Here is a 21,318-nt window from a genome sequence, read left to right on the forward strand (position 1 = left end):
CATCACCCCTTTGAAAATGCAAGTGACAAGTCCCATGGTTTGGGGGTCCACACCTACATTATCAATAAATGGGGCAACGTTGTGTATTTCCTGTTTTCCAGAAACGAGTTCCATTTCAAGGCACAATTCCCCCCCCCCCTTTCCCGATGTGGAGCTGCCTGGAATGATTTAGGACGGGCACGGAAAGCGTAAGCCTTTAAAAGCACAACAAACTATAAGCGAGCATTTACATTTTGGCTCGGCGCAGTGCGTTAAAAAGGAGACTGTCATGAAAAACACCATATTTTTTATTTCTTGTTGTAAAATTTGAGGAGCCTCCAGTGAAGCCGGCATGCCATAAAAAAGGGGATTTATTTAAATTTATGGCACCTTTTCTGCTCCTACAAAGGGCTTTTTTCTCTAAACAGGAGTTGGAAGGCGAGAACGCTCGCTGCCTTTTCTCCATAAATTTGATGCCCAGTTAAAACAGAAATGTATGATTTTTTTTTTTTTAAATAAACAAATTTAAAAATCCTTTAAAGGGGCGGCTCATTAACTTTTAATACTATATAGGCAGGGATATTTGTGGTTTTGGAAATATGGGTCTTTCTATTTTTCTTTTCTCCAGCCTGTGCTCTCAGGCCACAAACCCAGGCAACGATTTTATATTTAATCAGCTCCTGGTCAAAATTGAACCCCCTTCCCGGCTGCTAGAGTAAGTGGGAACCTAAGAGTAAAACAAAATTATATTTATTGTTTCTTTATTTTCCCAAGCTGCATCACTGACCTGTGATGGGCACTTGCTCACAACGACGGCAGGAGGAAAGGAATAAAAAGGGGAGGAGGGTGATACTGAGTCACACACATTTTAGGAAACACTCGGTCACTGAGCTGACACATTACAATGTAAAATATCCTGAGTTTTCTCTTACTATTTGCAAATGTTAATTCAGTACTCAGTAAATACAGGTGTTGCAGCTCGTCATGCTAAAGGGTATCTAAACCCCCAAAAAATGAATTAGAGCATTCATCTAAGCAATACTGCACTTTGCATTCATTTTTTTAAATTTTTTGTGGTTTCTGAGATAGCAGTTTTAGACTGCTCAACTCTCTTTGAAGGAGTATTAGTGACCTTAATTATCTATGCAATTTCTATGATTACCTAGCCTTGCTGAGATTCAGAGGGAGCTCTTATTAGCAGTCTAAAACTGCTCATAACTTGGCACCCACTAAAAAATAGAGGCTAGAGGGATTACCATTGCAGAAGGCACATCAATTGCTGCATATTTGAGAGACAAGTTAGTACAACAGTGAGGACATTTATCAAAACTATCTTGCAAAAGAAGCTGGCAGAGATAAAGGTTTGGTAAAAGGCTAATCTCTATGGCAACTCTGTGATTAGACTGTGGGTTATTGTTATTATTTAACCTCCAAAAGTGCAAACGCTTGTAGTAACCCTTTCCCTATTCTAATCAGCAATTATTAGTGAATTAGATAAGGCCCACAATCATCCTACTTTCCTAGGACTGGAAGGGAGAAAAATCAAATATATTGGATCATTCGTCTATAAGGGCAGAGACACACGCGAAGATTCGGGGAGATTTTGTCACCTAACTAATTGCCTCTTCTTCGGGCGACTAATCTCCCCGAACTGCCTTCCTACTGGCTAGAATCTAAATTGCCGGCGGGATGGCACTCGGAGCGCTTAGCTTTTTCTGAAGTCGCCCAAATTTGCCTCGCCGAGTGCCACCCCGCCGGCGATTTAGATTCTAGCCAGTGCGAAGGCTTTTCAGGGAGATTTGTCACCCGAAGAAGAGGCGATTAGTCGCCGGGCGACTAAATCTCCCCGAATGTGAGTGTGTCTCTAGCCTAAAAGGTGCCTTTTCTTAAAGGGGTTGTTCACCTTGAGTTACATTTTAGTAGAATGTAGAGAGGGATATTCTGAGACAATTTGCTATTGGTTTTCATTTTTTATTATCTGTGTTTTTTTTTTAGTTATTTAGCTTTTTATTCAGCAGCTCTCCAGTTTGCAGTTTCAGCAATGTGGTTGCTAGGGTCTAAATTACCCTAGCAACCATGAACTGGTTTGAATAAGAGACTGAAATATAAATGGGAGAGGCCTGAATATAAAGATCAGTAATAAAAAACAGCAATAACTACTGTATACATTTGTAGCCTTACAGAGCAATTGTTTTTTTTATGGGGTCAGTGACCCCCATTTGAAAGTTGGAAGCACTCAGAAGAAGAAGGCAAATAATTGCAAAACTATAAAAATAAATAATGAAGACCAATTGAAAAGTTGCTTAGAATTAGCCATTCTATAACATACTAAAATGTACTTAAAGGTGAACCACCCCATTAAAAATACATGTAACTAACTTTTTTTTTTTTAAAATCTGATTAACCGAACATAGGGTTGTCACCTTTTTTGGAAAAAAATACCGGCCTTCCTATATATTTATCTTTTTTCCCTATTAATAACATTGGGATCAGCCATCAGTATTACCGGCCAGGTGGCAACCCTAACTGAACATGGCACTTTTTCTTGCAAGGGTTAATGTTATCAATTTCCCATCGGATTTCTGGAGACCTGTATCCGGAATGTTAGCGAGCGGCCGCCTTATCCCGAGGCATAAAAGCTGCTTATTGTATCTGCCCTCGCAAGCTGCCGAGCTCAGCATTTTCTCCCTTCTCACAAACCTAAGCTGGGGCTCTGTCTGCAACGTGAGAAGCTCAGCGAGGAAGAGGAAGAGGAAGGCAAGCTGGGGCCCATTATGCCAACCTCCTACTATATATGAGCAGACTGGAGCGGATCCATAATCTGACACCCAAGTCCTTTCCTTCCTTAAGATCATAAGATGCAGGGAGTGAGGAGGTCACTGGGATATAATTCACTACTTTCAGAGGATCATTATTCTCCCTCTATCCCCCATGCGTGAAACGTCTGCAGCTGAGCCAGCCTGAGCCCCCTCTTCTTTTTTAAATACAAAAATTGCTATGTGGGAACCCGGCCAAATCTCAGAAGCCTCACACTAAAAGTCTGAACATCCTCTGATGTGTTTCAGATCCATAATAAATTGGCTAAAGAAGATTTCTATGAAAGATACATTAAATACATACTGTATACACAGCCTTTTTACAGAGATTCCTCATCAGCCCCAGTGGAGCTTGCAATGTAAGGGCCCTATCGCCTACACAAGTCTGTTTCATCAAGGAAACTGCCTATTATTATGAGACCTAATTACCTATTATCCAGAAACCTATTATCCAGAAAGATGCAAATTACGGGAAGGCCATCTCCCATAAACCACATTTTAAGTAAATGCAGGTATGGGATCTGTTATCCGGAATCCTGTTATCCAGAAAGCTCCAAATTACGGAAAGGCTGTGTCACCCATAGACTCCATTTTATCCAAAATGTTTAAATGCTTTCCTTTTTCTGTGTAATAATAAAACAGTAGCTTGTAGTAGAAGGCAAAACCAGCCAATTGGGTCTATTTAATGTTTACATGATTTTCTAGTAAGGTATAAAGATCCAAATTACAGAAAGATCCATTACTTGGAATACCACAGGTCCCAAACATTCTAGATCACAGGTCCTATACCTGTACTTGATCCCAACTATGATATAATTAATCCTTATTAGAAGCAAAACCAACCTGTTGGGTTTATTTAATGTTTACATGATTTTCTAGTAGACTTAAGGTATGAAGATCCAAATTACGGAGAGATCCATTATCCGGATAACTTCAGGTCCCGAGCATTTAGGATAATAGGTCCCATACCTGTGTGTATATACAATATATATATATATATATATACATACCTCCCAACATTTTGTAAATAAAAAAAGGGACAAAAAAGTTGCAGCGTAGATTTTTTGGCCATGTGTATTTTTGTTGCCACACCCCCTAATTACCATGTTCATTTTACAAAATTTGGCAGGTTATGAAACATATAACATATTATTATATAACATATTTCTGTGTCTTCACCCAAGGGACCTGTTATCTTATATTGTTACAATATTGTTAAAATATTATTTGCTTATCTCAAAATTGTTACTAAAGTATCTTATCTGCAGCTGTGGCTGTTCTGGGCTCTCTGTCAAAAGCCAATTAAGTTAGAAACATTGTTCAGTGCAGAGAAAATCAGGACTTTCCAATACAAACAAAGGGCTGCAAGTTGAGGAGGTATGTGTATATATATATATATATATATATATATATATATATATATATATTTTAATTTTTTTATCTGCTATGGAAACATATGCCCCCTTGCCCTATTAGTGCTTGAATGGCTGCCCTATAGCTTTACAGTTGCTCATTTAAATAAACTATAGTCATGATTACAAGGGCCGGGTAACAGTACATTATGTCCTTTTTCCTGTGTAATAATAAAACAGTAGTTTGTACTTGACCCCAACTAAGATATAATTAATCCTTATTGGAGGCAAAACCAGCCTATTGGGTTTATTTAATGTTTACATGACTTTCTAGTAGACTTATGGTATGAAGATCCAAATTATGGAAAGATCCATTATCTGAAAAACCCCAGGACCCGAGAATTCTGGATAACAGGTTCCATACTTGGTTTCCATTTTAAAGGTTTTTTAGGTTATTTTTTATTATGTTTTATTCAGCAGCTCTCCAGTTTGCCATTTCAGCAATCTGGTCCAAGTCTGAGTCCGAATTACCCTAGCAACCATGCATTGATTTAAATAAGGGAGTGGACAGGCCTGGATTTCTTGCGAGGCCACAAAGGCAAAATTGGAGCCGGCTGCATCTAAAGGAGCATTGGTAGCCGTGTGAGCTAGCACGCTCGCGGGGGTAGGATGTGTGACCACCTGGTGGCGGGCACATTCACTCGCAGGGGGTGCATGCAAACCGGCGGGCGCTAGGACCCAGACGGCTAAGGAGGCGGCAAAAAAGAAAATCCGGCCCTGGGGATGGAATATGAATAGGAGAGGCCTGGATAAAAAGATAACATGGGGTCAGCGACCCCCCATTTGAAAGCTGGAAATAGATGAAGAAGGCAAATAATTAAAAAAAACTATAAACAAAAGAAAACAATGAAGATCAATTGAAAAATTGCTTAGAACCGGCCATTCTATAACATACTAAAAGTTAACTCAAAGGTGAACCTCCCCTTTAATGGGCTTCCTGCTACCCCCTCTCTCATTCTACACCCCCATATGTATCATATCTCCTGCCCTGACAGTAAGAGAGTGTAATCGTCTTTCCATCATCTCTCAGCTCTGACAATCCCGACTTCCCCAATGTCTCCTACATGAATCCGTGACCTCAGCACGCAACAACCGAGTCTCTAAGTTAATGTCAATGATACGGCTGTGTTTAGACTAACGACTCCCGTTCTAATTATGGCACAGCTCCTGGCAAACCTGATGCCCACTGAGCCGTATCACTGGGGCTTATCGCTGTTAAGGTGACCCAGCCCTCGCAGGTCACTCTGACAGACGTTATCAATTCAGCAGAGCTAGCGCTTGGGCTCACATTTTTCCAATAGAAACAAAATCTAATTTATATAAAAAAAAAAGGCCTGAGTTCTATTACAGGAGACACATAAATACAAGTTGTACTTATGATATCAGAGCAGTGTCACATGTGCCGCTGGATAAATATCTCTTCTCTACCAGCTGCCTGGTTTTTTTAAGGCCTTTGCTGGTCAAAAGTGCCTGCCATGTTTTCCAAATGAGGAAAACTGGGCAGGATTTCCTATGTGGCGTGGCGATTGATGTCATAGCTCCGCCCTTGACATAATAGACCCGCCCACAACATCACAGACCCTCCCCCAGTACTTTACAGCTCCACCCCCTGCCCGGAGTTCCATAGGACAGAAGATGGCAACCCTAACTCTTGTTGGGCTTTTTGGAGCAAAACTCAAATTTTTCAAGATTTATTAAAGCGCTAGCCATATGCAGCAAAAAGCCTGAATCCGAAAGCCTCACACCTGTTTAAAGGGGTTGTTCACCTTTTAATTAACTTTTAATATGATGTAGAGAGTGATATTCTGAGACAATTTGTAATTGGTTTCCATTTTTTATTAATTGTGTTTTTTTAGCTTTTTATTCAGCAGCTCTACAGTTTGCAATTTCAGCAGTTGCAGTTCTACAGTTGCTATGGTCCAAATTACCCTAGCAACCATGCATTGATTTGAATAAGAGACTGGGATATGAATAGGAGAGGCCTTATAGAAAGACGAGTAATAAAAAGTAGCAATAACAATACATGTGTAGCCTTATAGAGAATTTATTTTTTAGATGGGGTCAGTGACCCCCATTTGAAAGCTGGAAAGAGTCAGAAGAAGAAGGCAAATAATTCTAAAGCTATAAAAAATAAAAATTGAAGACCATTTGAAAAGTTGCTTAGAATTGGTCATTCTATAACATACTAAAAGTTGAATTAAAAGTGATCCACCCCTTTAAAAGATAATCAATATACAGGATCTATAGTAATTTTTTGTAAATCCCTTGATGTATAAACAAACTGAATGGATAAAAAGTTTCCCTGCCCCATCACAGCATGCAATCTAATTCCCTTCCCACGGGCACACCTAGCAGGATCAGCTGTATGAGAAGCTGCTGAATAAAAAGCTAAATAACTCAAAAAACACAAATAATAAAAAAGGTAAACCAATTGCAAATTGTCTCAGAATATCACCCGTCATAGAAATGAGCAGAGAAGCGTCCAGACACCTCCTGCGTCAGTATTTCCTAGGGGCAAATTTACTTATGGTCGAATATCGAGGGTTAATTGCCGAATGGAAATCCTTCGACTTTGAATATCGCAGTTGAAGGATTTACCGCAATTCGTTCGATCGAAGGATTTTATTCCATCGATTGAACGATTCGATCGATGGGGAAAAGATTGCTAAGCCTATGGGGACCTTCCCCATAGGCTAACATTGACTTCGGTAGGTTTTAGATGGCGAACTAGGGGGTCGAAGTTTTTTTTTAAAGAGACAGTACTTCGACTATCGAATGGTCAAATAGTCGAACGATTTTTAGTTCGAATCGTTCGATTTAAAGTGGTAGTCGAAGGTCGAAGTAGCCAATTTGATGGTCGAAGTAGCCAAAAAAAGCATTCGAAATTCGAAATTTTTTTTATTCTATTCCTTCACTCGAACTAAGTAAATGGGCCCCCTAGTGATGGGTGAATAAATTCGCCTGCCACAAATTCACGGTGAATTTCCGCGTTTCGCCGCCAGAGCCAATTTCCGGGTTTTTTTGTGAAAATGTTCGAATTGCTCGATTTTTTTTTGTGAAACGTTCGAATTGTTAGATTTTTTAGTGAAAACGTTCCAATTGATCGCTTTTAGTGAAAACGTTTGAATTGCTTGCTTTTAGTGAAAACGTTCGAATTGCTTGATTTTTCCATGAAAACCTTCGAATTGCTCGTTTTTTGTGAAAACGCTCGAATTTCAAGATTTTTTCGTGAAAACGCTTCACTGGAGAAATTCGCCCATCACTAGTAACTTTAGCTTCTTCTGCTGGTCCGACACAAAAGCAAGGGACGCTCGTGTTACAAAGGCAGGATAGTAGCAGTATAAAACTGAAGGAATGAAAAATGATTAAGGGACATGTATTTGGGTTAGACTAGAGTCCCACAAGCTTCTGTATGTGAACTTATCACTTATCTAATGGCAATGCAGCTGGCGACCCTAGGAGAAAGGTTCAGGTCCTCCAGAAACTCTAGACTTTGACAAAAGCATTTCGTGGCCCCCTCGTTCTTTATAAAAGCGCCAGGAGGACTTATCGTCTATATGATCACACAGGAAAGATTTTCTTTGTCAATCTGCCCACATTTTCCAACGTCAAACCCAATTTCCCAAAGAGGAGAAAACACATGAGAAAACACAGTATTAAGATTAAAAAAAAAAAGAGCAAATGTCGAATGTAAGGGGCTGCTTAAATGGCCAGTAATGCGATTTCCCTTCATATAAACATTTACATTCGTCTAAACATTTACATTGAAAGGAGATGGTTTATGGAGGTGGATAAGGAGAAATGTTTTGTATATGGCTTGTCCCGTTCTGTAGCACGAGGACGTGAACAGATATTGCTCTGGAAAGGCAAGCGTGAGTTCTGTAATGATCATTTAGGAAAAAAGGAGGCGCTGTTCCACTGCATTTATCCATATTGTGCTTGTCTGTACCAATAGTAAGGTTACGTGCCTCCTGCAGCACACAGCATGCAATCAATAACAGAATAACCATATCCTTATATGAACCTTTAGGGAGTCAACTGTATGAATACCCAAGTAGTGGTGGTACAAGGTTTCTTATGTGACATAGTCAAGGTGTACCTTGGGCACGACCAAAGACTCAGAATTATCTTTCAGGAGGTTAACGTCTGCTGCTTTTGACTGGCCTACCAGAGTACCAAAGGGTCTCCCAGTTGTCCCAAGTCTTTGTGAGCACCCGCCTAGGAGAATTCCCACCATCCCATCCTATATAAAAATCAGTGGCATAACTGGATGTTACAGGGTCCCACAGCAATATAATTTTAGGGCCCCTAACATATACAGAGGTTGTGCGGATTGTGTTGAAATTGTTCCTCATGGGCCCCCTATACCTCCCACTGTAGCTGTAGTTACACCATTGATAAAGATCGAAACCATTCAGTGGTATGAAAGTGGGCCTAGAGTAGGCTCTAGGAAACCCAGTCCAAGACTAGAGGTGGCCATACATGGGCAGAGCTGCTCATCTGGAGGGGTCGCAAAACGAGCAGATCTTGCATGGATATGCTCACCTTGAGTGAGCAATATCGGGCTGATCCAACCGTGGATCGAATGATTGAAACACAAGGCCAGGAATGCAGACATTGGAATCAAGGACCACATCAACAAACCAATGCGGTCCTCGATCCAATGGGAACTTCAAGCTTGCGCGATCGGCATCATATATGACCCTTCCACTGACTACACAGTGGTCCTCACTAGTGATGCACTAATTAGGGAAAGAGGTGGCACGACCCCCAGGTAGCTGAGCTGATTTCTGAAGTAGCCTTAAATAGCATACATAAGGTTTCTCTGCTGGTTGATTTCCCAATACCTCTATATGACACCTGTCAGCAGTTGCGAATGGCAGTTCCCATCCCTTAGAATGACAGGAGGCACAGAGGGGTATGGAACAATCTCCTACTTGGGTTATGTGTGACATTGGCCTAAGGGCAAACTGTCAACCACACAATACATTGTCCAAGGAGTAAGTCAGTGATCCCCAACCGGTAGCTTGTAATCAACATTGCTCTCCAACCTCTTGGATGTTGCTCTCAGGGTCCTCAAAGCAGGTGCTTATTTTTGAATTCCAAGCTTGAAAGCAAGTTTTAATTGCATAGAAACTAAGTATAGTGCTAAGTAGAGCCTGTCAGTCCACATATGGGCTATCAAATAGCCAATCACAGCACTTATTTGGCAACCCAAGGGACTTTTCATGCTTGTGTTGCTCCCCAACTCTTACATTTGAATGTGGCTCACGGGTTAAAAAGGTTGGGGACCCCTGGTGCAAGTTATGTGGCGATACCAAAAGTAGGTATAACAACCAGACAGAGACAGGTCAGGGACTAACATCATGAGTGAATAGTTTGCAGCAGGAAAAAAAATGTTTAGCTCAAGAGCTAGAAAATAAACCTTTAGAAACTGTCAGGTCCCCTTTAAAGGTCTCTGTGAACCAGATGATGAGACTGGTTGAAGTGATACAGAATGAGAACAACATTGGCTCCGTGTCATACCAGAAAGGAAACTGCTTTAGAACAAACTGAAAAAAAGCCAAAGGGATAAAAAAAAAGGCAGCTGATTAAGAGACAGAAGAGGTCGTGATTAAGTATCCGGCACGATGGACTTCAGGAAAAGTGCAAAGTAAGCAAATGTTTATTTCATTCTGAGCAAATGGACTCAAGGTCTGCGGAGAATGGATAAGAGCGTCGGCCTTCACTTAGCAGTAAAAATGTCAACCACAGCAGCCTACGGGTTTCGCTGTCTCCCGGTTGACAGTTGTCTGGTTTATTGCCATGTGCTGTATTTAGGAGAAAACAACTAGCCCGTAAATCAAGGCAAAGAAATAAAAATTCATAGGCTATTTTTCTTAATGAACTACATTTTTTTAAATATATGTTCTAATACTATAGAGGGGAGGCTGGGAGTTGTAAGTGCCTATAGTTGACCAGAAAGGGACCTTTTCTGTAGGCAGCTTGTTATTCAGGCCACAAGGTCAAAGAAGTAAGGGGGAACAAGATGCAACTGCAAAAAAACAGGGACAAAGTGGCAATTTTTTGCACACAATAAACTTTGATATATGCAATTATTTCACTTTGGTTATTGGGGTGAAAAGTATTCGCCTTGTAAGAGGTCAGCTTTGGGTGGCCCTTGAGCATTTCCATGACACTCCAGGCCTGAACTGGCAATCTGTGGGTTCTGGCAAATACCAGAGGGGCTGCTGTAAGGTCCCATAGACAGTCAATATTTAGTGGGCTGGTGGAGGACTATTTGGGTCTCTGTGTAATTGGAATGCAAGGACCTATTTTGACTCCCAGTCCAGACCTGTGACACTCCATTATTTTGTAGGTGCAAGAAGTAGCACAGATGGAGGCAAGGCACATTGAGAGCCCTGTACCTACTGACTGCTCAAGGAAGGCATTAAGTGCAGGGCTTCCTTGCTCTTCTGAGCGCTCCTCTCTGCTCCTTGAGGCAATTTTTATAACAAAGATGGAACCAACAAGAGGAGAAGAAACATGAGTGCTCCAGCTTGCCTGCCTCTAACCCCCATGCTAAAATTCTTACAAAAAATAACAAAGACCATATAAGACCTGTTGGCTCCCAGGAGGCCTTTGCTCTGCCATGTGTTTCAGTGCTAACTGATAGGTTAACCACAAACTTGGTATGAGGGTGCAGTGGTATCTGTGCAATGAGCAAAGGGGCCTTACCTCTTCCACTCCTGCCCACAAATCTCAGATCGTTAAACCTTGCCACTTGATTCTTCATGACTGCAGAGGCGTTTCTGAGTTCCGCTGAATAATTTTCGTCATTGCCAGCCATGACTGTGACCACAGAACCATCCGCCACTTCTCCTAGGGCAACCACCTGTGTATATAGGATACAAAAGGGTTAACAAAGATGGAGGCACCTGGCTTACTTTTTATAAGGAGGTTGAACAGCTGAGAATTACTGCTCCCAACATCCTTAGCCAGCTGGTTGGGTGGGACTGACATTAATGTGGTTCTAAACAGCAAGAGTAATATATTAATGGATTATATAAAGGTTGCAGTAGACAAGATGGGACATGCTATGGATGCAATCAAGTGAAAGTGGCAGGATTTGAACTCAGAAAATTGAGATACACAGTGAAGGAGATGGCCGGGTAAGACATTAAACCCTAGAAGAGTTACAGCAGTATCAGGTACAGAAGTGAGGGTTTAGTGGGGTAGTACTCCTTTCTAGAAATTGCGAGTAAAGTAAAATTAGTATTAAAATGTTGCTGAAACTGAAAATTAACTATTTATTGAGACAAATTAACTGCAGAAAAAAAGGAAAAAGGAAAATTTTGACGGATCAATGCTTCCACCTTACTGGCTAGTACTCCCAGTATTTCCACCCTTATCATGTCCCATCATGTTTACTACAACTTCTGCTGTTCAGAATTACACAATTAGTACTCTTGTTCACATGATTATCATGTTACATCTACTGTGAACTCTACTACTAAACTACTAAAGCTGGCCATAAATAGACGTGCAGATTTACCTTCATATCGGACGAACGATCGTTCGGTGCCATCTCCCGACCTGCCACTAACCATTCAGATCAAATAAAGTAGTAAAAGAACAGATCAGACGATGTTCTGCCCCTGACAGCAATCATACAAAGTTATGTCTGGCAAAAGCTGGTGACAGTCTCCCACTTATATTGTCAGTTCGGCAGTACATGCAGAGATATTATCGGTAGCCAACAGAAATTTTCTAACCTGAACGAACGATTGTCATGGCACGGACACTCCACACACAACCTGAAAATCGTACGAAACGGAGATTGGTATGATCAAATCTTTGCGTCTATGGCCAGCTTTGGTCTTCTAACTTACAAGCCAGTACTGCCTTTCCCACCCTTATCATGCCCCATCTTGGCTACTACAACATCTACTGTTCAGTCTTCCACATTACAGACCAGTACTCTCATTCATGTCATTATCATGTCCCATCATGTTTACCACAACTTCTGCTGCTCAGAATTCCACAATACTCTTGTTCCCATGATTATCATGTTTCATCTACTGTGACTTCTACTGCTTAGTCTTCTAACTTACAAACCAGTACTATCTTTCCCTCCCATATCATGTCCCATCTTGGCTACTACAACATCTACCGTTCAGCCTTCCGCATTACAGACCAATACTATCATTCACGTCATTATCATGTCCCAACTTGCCTATTGCAACCCCTACTGCTTGGCCACCTTACAAACAAACACACATATTACCCATCTGGACTATTGCAACCCCAACTATTTTGCCTTCCAGACATGAACAATAGACTTAAAAGTGATGTAGCCCTAATATAAAATTTATTGAGGAACGTCATGGCTACATTAGATAAAAGACAAAAGTACTTCCATACAGGTCATGGAATACAAATAATATGCTTATAATACAAGGAAACCATATTTTTTCTAACCACTAACTATAACCAATGACATCATGAAGCTGTCAAGAGCGCCGGCAGGTGCATCCGTCTTCGGTGGCGCCGCAACCAAAGATATCGGCGCCCATGGCTCACACGTGGGAAACTGCGGCGCCGGCGCATTGACGCCGGGTCACATGTTCAATGCCAGATAATAGAATCTGTTTGTCAGTATTCCTGGGTGCTATTATATTGCTTATCTATTGATTATTGGACTTTCACCTCTGTTTTGTTCTGTCAAATTCCAAAAAAAAAAATATATATTCCAAGTCATTCTCTCATAGTAACATAGTAACATAGTAAGTATGGTTGAAAAAAGACACATGTCCATCGAGTTCAACCCTTTTTTTTTTTTTTTTTTTTTTTTTTATTAACTACCTATCTGCCAGTTGATCCAGAGGAAGGCAAAGTTAAAAAATCTCTCTTTATTCTGTTTTGTTCTGGACTCTTCGCTGCCTGCCTTGCGAACTCATGCCTGTGACCTGGACTTCTGCTCCTGGGCTTCCTCCTTGGTACGGACTACTCCCGCTGGGAGCCGATAGGCCCCCTGACAGAAGCACCATTTATAATGATATAATACACAGGTGCCATTAATAGAGTGAATAAAGTACCCCCTATTGTAAAATATACAGATATTATAAGTCACCGAGGAGTTCCATGACCATATAAAGGTCATGGAACTCCAAGGTTACTTCTAATATTCTTATATTTTACAATAGGGGGTACTTTATTTATTATAATACACAAGTTTTAGTGAGTCATGTGACAAAAATGACATCACTACTCACCGTTTATAACTGATGACATCACTAGTCATCATTAATAAGGATAAAATTTACTGGATATTCATGGCTCTTGTGTATTATATCAGTATAAACTTCCAATAAATATTACCCTACATTTGATGGTTTTATGGCATTGTCACGCTTGAAAGTGCTCAGTTTTGAAACTCTTGTGAAAATGTGTTACTGTCAGTGAAAGGAAAACATAAGAGCGTTGCCTCATTCAAGCAACTGCCATTTGTTTGAGGAAAGGAACTGCTCATCCATATGTTGTGGCAGTTACTATTGCAGTTAACAGTTAACTGACTACACGGTGGTCCTCACAAGTGATTCCTCCAAATTTTTAAAAATGATCTCCTTTTTCTGTGTAATAATAAAACAGTACCTTGTACTTGATCCCAACTAAGATATAATTAATCCTTATTGGAGGCAACACCAGCCTATTGGGTTTATTTAATGTTTACATGATTTTCTAGTAGACTTAAAGTATGAAGATCCAAATTACTGAAAGATGCGTTATCCGGAAAACCCCAGATCCAGAGCATTCTGGATAATGTATCCCATACCTGTACCTTGTACTTGACCCAAACTAAGATATAATTAAACCTTACTGGAAGCAGAACTATTTGCTTATTGGAAGTCTATTGGGTTTATTTAATGTTTAAATTATATTTTAGTAGACTTAGGGGCAGATTTACATAGGGTCGAATATCGAGGGTTAATTAACCCTCGATATTCGACCGCCGAAGGTAAATCCTTCGACTTCGAATATCGAAGTCGAAGGATTTGCCGCAAATAGTTAGATCGAGCGATCAAACGAAAAATCGATTAAATCCTTCAAATCGTTTGATTCAAAGGATTTTTTTTTTTACGATTTTTCTTCGACCTAAAAGTTGATAGAAAGCCTATGGGGACCTTCCCCATAGGCTAACATGGCACCTCGGTAGGTTGTAGGTGGCGAAGTAGGGGGTCGAAGCTTTTTTTAAAGAGACAGTACTTCGACTATCGAATGGTCGAATAGTCGATCGATTTTTAGTTCGAATCGTTCGATTCGAAGTCGTAGTCGAAGGTCGAAGAAGCCAATTCGATGTAGCCAAAAAAATCATTCGAAATTCAACGTTTTTTTTATTCTATTCCTTCCCTCGAGCTAAGTAAATGGGCCCCTTAAAGTATGAAGATCGAGATTACAGAAAGATTCATTATCCAGAAAACCCCAGGTCCCGAGAATTCTGGATAACAGGTCCCATGCCTCTGTTTTATTATTACAAAGTACAATGGATTACATTTTAAAACTATGAATTATTTGCAAAAATGGACTCAGGGAGACGGCTTTCCTGTAATTCGGAGATTTCTGGATAATTAATTTCTGGAACCTATACCTGTATTAGTAATAGTGTTTTCAATCCAGATCTCTGCTTAGTTGGGCTTTCAGGGGTATCTAGGAAAACAAATATATTCCCAAAAATCACCATAACAGACCTTCAGGTTGACCTGTAGACCCTACTACTGCTCCAGCCAGATTTCCATACTGGGATTTGGACATCTCTGTACACATTTCTTTGCTCTGGGTTTAATTCCAGAAAAGATACTGATTCCATTTTTTTTTCTTCCGAAAACATTTAACACTTCCCCTCCTATCTCAATATCCTGAAAGCTGAAAGCTTTCCTCCTCTACCAGAGTTTATTTTTCCTATGTGTGTATGTCTCCCCCCTACACCAAGGAGCATATGGCTACCAATTAAACTTGTAACCAAAGTCATAAAAAGGCACTGGAACTTATTAAATTGCTGTTATATTTCTGTTTTTAGGATGAAGATTTTTAATGGCAGAACCAGTATGAAAAAATGACGGCACCTTACAAAACGACTAATTACTGCAAGCTCCTAAGCAATTCAAATTTCATTTAGCAACAGCGACTATAATGGCTGATTTCTTTGAATGAACTAATAATTAGAATAATTAGGAAGAAAAACTATATATATTATTATGGGATGCATCACCATACCGAATGCTCCAAAAAAGTTTTTTTTTACTGAATATTGAACCAAATTTGCACCCTAATTTAAATATTTACATAAAAAAAATCCAATGATATCTTGCACAAAAGTGTCGACTTCAACTGCCCAGACGTTTAAAGGGGTGGTTCACCTTTAAATTAATTTTAAGGGTCTTATTTATCCGAATTAAGTCTGAATTTATCTCAATATTTTCTGAAAAAACTCTGACCGAATCCCCACGGGTTTTTTGGGCTTATTTATTAATACACTTTCCCTGAAAATTTTGTTTGCGGGAAAAAATCATGAAAAATTCGATTTTTCACCCAAAAACCCAGCGCACATCGAAAAATCGTTGGGACTTCTCCCATTGACTTATATGCAACCTCGACAGGTCTGAGATGCCGGATTTTCTGATTTGGACTTTTCCATCCTCGGAGTTTAATAGATTCTGAAAAATTTGTGATTTTTTAAAAGTCTGATTTTATAAATAAAAAAATCACGAATGTTTTGTGATTTTTGCATTCGAAGTTTAGTAAATAACCCCCTTAGTATAGAATGGCTAATTCTAAGCAACTTCTCAATTGGTCTTCATTTTTTTATAGTTTTTTAATTATTTCCCCTCTTCTTCTGACTTTCCAGCTTTCAAATGGGGGTCTTAAAAACAAATACTCTGTAAGGCTACAAATGTATTGTTATTGTTACTTTTTATTACTTATCTTTCTGTTCAAGCCTCTCCTATTCATATTCCAGTGTCTTATTCAAAGCAATGCATGGTAGCTAGGGTAATAAACCCTAGCAACCAGATGGCTGAAACTGCAAACTGGAGAGCTGCTGCTGAATAAAAAGCTAAATAACTTAAAAACCACAAATAATAAAAAATGAAAACCAATTACAAATTGTCTCAGAATATCACTCTCTACACCATACTAAAAGTTAATTGAAAGGTGAGCAACCCCTTTAAGTAACTCCTTCCAGCAATCCATAGAATGAAATGAATTATTAATATTGTCAATATTTTGCAAGGAAAAAAACAGGGAACATTTTCCACAATAAATGTTATTTAGGGAAGAGAAAGGGACATAATTTGCTACAACAAACTGCTACCTATATAGGTAAGGGATCTACTATCCTGAATTCTTGGGAACTGGGGTTTTCCATTATTTTTTTATGAATTATTACTACAGGTATAGGATCCATTATTGGCAAACCTGTTATCCAGAAGGCTTCAAATTACTCCATTTTAAAGGTGAAGGAAAGCTATGGAGGCAGTTTATTGCCAATAGATTAGCCACAATAGTGCAAGCTAGAATGCTATATTTATTCTGTAGAATGTTTTACCATACCTGAGTGAAAAGCTCTAGACACTCTCTGTTTGTTTAGGATAGCAGCTGCAGTATTAGCTTGGTGTGACATCACTTCCTCCCTGAGTCTCTCACGCATAGCTCTGAGCTCAGATTACAGCAGAGATGGGAGGGGGAGAGGAGCGAACTGAGCATGCTCAAGCCCTGCCCTGGAGGTTTAAGATGAAAACAGGAAGTCTGATACAGAAGCCCATGAGTACACAATAGAAGGAAATAAATGTGCTGTTTATTTTGACAGAGGACTCAGAGCAATATTACTTTGAGGGTTTACTGGTGTATTTATATAGACCTTTCTGATAAGGCTTACTTAATTTTAACCTTTCCTTCTCCTTTAACCGAATTTTTTTTTATTATTTTCTTTTTCTCTATAATAATAAAACAGTACCTTTGAATTGTAATGTATGGAGCTCCAGATTATGTAGAGATCCCTTATCTGGAAGAGCCTGGGTTTCACTATCTCATTCTGGATATTAGGTCCCATACCTGTACTATAATGCAAAGACTAAAAATCCCCAATCGCATTGCTTTGTTATCGACATGCTGGATTAAGTGAGAAGGCTTTGGCTTGGACTCTGTGGGGAAAAGGCACTGTCTTACATCAGAGCTTTCTGGATAATGGGTTTCTGGATTATAGATTGCAATTTGGTATCATTAGTAATAATATAAAGTAAAAAAGTGACCATCTCCGTGTTTGAATAGTTATATATAAATCGCAGCCCCATTTCATCGGACAAATTTCTTTTTCAGCTCGGCTCACAATCTTCTATTGTAAAATTGCTGTTTTTTGACTTTTATGTTATTATTGCGAATGTCCAGCCCACACTCCATTTGCTGAAACAATGTTAATCCTTCCTGATATTTTAAAAGCTCCTTTCTGTATATAAAATAGTTCCAGTAACAATGGCTAAATTTACGGCATCTAGCTGAAATCCTGCACATAGATCTGTATCAGCGAGTATTAACTGGCCAGACATACGGTAACTGCACCGTTTCTAATATATTTTATGTTTTCTTTGCCTTTATTGCTAGGGAATTATGCCATACAAATCCTGTACCCGCTGCTGGCCTGAGAAATACACTAATACGGGTTATTCCATAGCCTCCAGGAGCTCGTTAAAAAAAACACACACAACTACGGCTTATAATGAACTTGCCAGATTTTTAGCAATTTCTTTTAATAAACAAAATACAGTTAGCAGCATAAAAGGAATTTACCTTCCGTCCGCTGCATCAGTACTGCTGGGTGTTTTTAGCACAGGTATGGGATCCATTATCCGGAAAATTGTTATCCAGCAAGTTCCAAATTATGGGAAGGTCATCTCTCTATTTTTATCAAATAATTCTAATTTTCTTTTTTAAAATAATTATAAATAATTATAAATATTATAATAAAACAGTACAGGTATGGGATCCATTACCCGGAAACTTTATCCAGAAAGCTATAAATTAGGGAAAGGCCATCTCCCATAGACTCCATTTTATCCAAGTAAGCCAAACAAAAATTATTTCCTTTTTCCCTGTAATAACAAAACAGTAGCTTGTACTTGATCCCAACTAAGATATAATTAATCCTTATTGGAGGCAAAACCATCCTATTGGGTTTACTTAATGTTTAAATGATTTTCAAGTAGACTCAAGGTATGAAGATCCAAATTACAGTAAGATCCATTATCCGGAAACCCCACGTTCCAAGCATTCTGGATAAGAGGTCCCATACTGCACTGCGTATCTTGACAGCGCTATATAAATAAATGATGATGATGATACCTGTACCTTGTACTTGATCCCAGCTAAGATCTAATTAACCCTTATTGGAGGCAAAAACCAGGCCATCTCCCATAAACCCCATTTGTAAGCAAATGCAGGTATGGGATCCGTTATCTGGAATCCCTTTATCCAGAAAGCTCCAAAGGTTGTTTCACCCATAGACTCCATTTTATCCAAATTTTTAAAATGATTTCCTTTTTCTCTATAATAATAAAACAGTAGCTTGTACTTGATCCCAACTAAGATATAATATATAATAATCCTTGTTGGTGGCAAAATAATTCTATTGGGTTTAATGAATATTTAAATGATTTTTTAAAAGACTTAAGGAATGGAGATTCAAATTACAGAAGGACCCCTCATGCGGAAAACCCCAGGTCCAGAGCATTCTGGATAACAGGTCTTATACCTGTATGTGCATCAGTGATGCCCCGTCTACAGCACCTCCCCAAGTGAATCTATGCAGGAGGATCCCCAAACTTGGAACCCAAAAGGGGGGTTTGGCTTGATGGGAAATGGGGTTTAGGATAATCAAGGGTGAGTCTGGGCATAAATGTGCTGGGTCTGCATGGAGCAAACTTTGTGAGCTCTCCAGCTGCTGTTGTATTGGAACTCCCATCAACTTACCAAGAGCCAAAGCTTCTAAAAGATCCAACTTTTAAAATGTTAGCCTTAAAAATGGTAGCGGCCAGCTACATTTTCGGTGCAATTCCCACAACTACCTCCCTGACTACACCAACCAGACCTGAATGGCCCTGATTCCCCCTGCCCAGGGGACCATGTCTGAAGCTCCTACAAGTAAGGTCTGGTTTCGACAGAGATGACCAGTCTGCAGCACCACCCCAAGCGAAACCATCTATGCTGGAGGATCCCTAAACTTGGAACCCAAAAGGGGGTTTGGTTTAATGAGATGTTGGTTTTAGGAACATCAGGGTCTGTGTTGGTCAACTTTTGAGAATCAGACTTAAGCCCTCCAACTGCTGTTGCATTTGAACCCACCAAGAACCACATCTTCTAAAAGATCCAACGTTTAAAAATGGTAACAGTCTAAATTTCTGGTGAAATTCCCATAGGCCCCTTCCCTAACTACACCAACCAGACCACCCCTGAATGGTCCTGATCCCCTGAACCCAGAGTTTGGGGAGACCATTTCTGAACCTCCTACAAGTAAGGTCTGGGTTAGACCAAGATGGCCAGTCTGCAGCACTGCACCAAGTGAAACCATCTTGGAATTAGGATTCCCAAACTTGAAACCCAAAAGGGGGTTTGACTTAATGAGAAGTGGGTTTTAGGATAATCGGCGGGGGGGGAGTCTGTGTGGGTTAAACTTTGAGAGGTAAACTAAAACCCTCATTGGAATTTCCATCGACCCACCAAGAGCAAAAGCTTCTAAAAGATCCCACTTTAGCCTTAAAAATAGTAAACGCCACACAGGGTCCCTCTCTAACTACACCAACCAGACACCCCTGAAGGGCCCTGATCCCCCTGCCCAGGGTTGTTGGGCACCATTTCTGACTGTGTCACTGCTGTTCCAGCCTCACTAGATGAACATGAGCATGCACTCTACAACCCAAATGGATCTTCTTATCCACTGCACATGCTCCTGGCCGTGAAGACTGCCAAAGACAAGTGAAAACTTGAAACCCACAGACCCCCCAATGGGGGCAAAAAAAGGAGTGCACATGCAGAAGACTCAATCAAGAACCAAGATAGTGGCAAAACCTCTGTACTAGAGAAGCCTAAGGAACAGCTTAATCAACCCTTTAGTCTGGACCTTGAGGGAATAAGTCATATTTCATTGGCAAATCGTCCTTATTCAATGGTTTTTAGAAGGGAATATTTCATACCGAGTATTGTTCATATGGCATACAATTATAAAGGGAAGAAGGTCTTACAACCAGTATAGGAGCGTGTCTACTCTATGGGCAGTCATATTATGGAAATCCTGTTTGGAAGATGTTGTTTTTTAAATCACAATCTTGGTTCCCATTTAGATATCTGGAGTGTGCCATTGGGCAGAACAAGGGGGGGGGATTTCTATCCCTTATGGAAATGTTCCAGCTGCGGAGCAATGTCGCCCTATAGGAAATTAACTCATGAACTGCCCTGCCCTGGGCACCACCATTCACACTCCGGTGCCATTGTGTCGTCAAAGAACTTAATGGTCTGTTTTATAGACCGGGCCGAGCAGTGCGTCGTCATAAAATGTAATTTAGTGAAACTGATTCGTCAAATACGGGTCCAGGGCAACTCCAGGGGCCCCAACAATCCCTCAATTAAGGGCAGGGGATTCTGGAAAAAACACCCGACTGATTAATCAAATCACATGTACCGGAGGGTTATTCTTAGGGGTCCTGAGTCCTGGAGAAGCAGTAGCACTATTATATCTATATATAAAAACATTATAATTACTTTACAGACTGAAAGCATGCAGAGAGAAGGAAAAAGCCCAAGGGATACTATCAGCAGGCACATTATTTCATATTACAGGCTTCATTAAATGGGGATTGTGTATGGAGGCTACAGAACACACACTAGGGCCCCAATGTTGTATTTTCTATTTAGGTACCCGAGGGCCTTTGTCAAATTTATGGGGGCTACTATAGAAAAATTAAAATTAAATAAAAAAATTACACTGGAAACCTGAAGCTAATGCTGTGGCGGAGCTGAGAGGGAGGGTTCCTAATTGTCACATGTACTGGGCACGTGCTGAGAGGCATCTGAAACACAGATATTTT

General features: G+C 40.0%; 1 protein-coding gene across 4 annotated transcripts in view; it reads right to left on the reverse strand.

The window, feature by feature from the left end:
- Positions 1–21,318, reverse strand: part of runx2.L (RUNX family transcription factor 2 L homeolog) — a 178,748-nt gene that overhangs the window by 53,137 nt on the left and 104,293 nt on the right. For all 4 annotated transcript variants that reach the window (XM_018261541.2, XM_018261538.2, XM_018261539.2 and 1 more), the window contains 1 exon segment: positions 10,925–11,081. In XM_018261541.2, the coding sequence (XP_018117030.1) occupies positions 10,925–11,081 (157 nt within the window).

This window comes from Xenopus laevis, chromosome 5L (assembly GCF_017654675.1).
Source record: "Xenopus laevis strain J_2021 chromosome 5L, Xenopus_laevis_v10.1, whole genome shotgun sequence".
NCBI classification, from domain to species: domain Eukaryota; kingdom Metazoa; phylum Chordata; class Amphibia; order Anura; family Pipidae; genus Xenopus; species Xenopus laevis.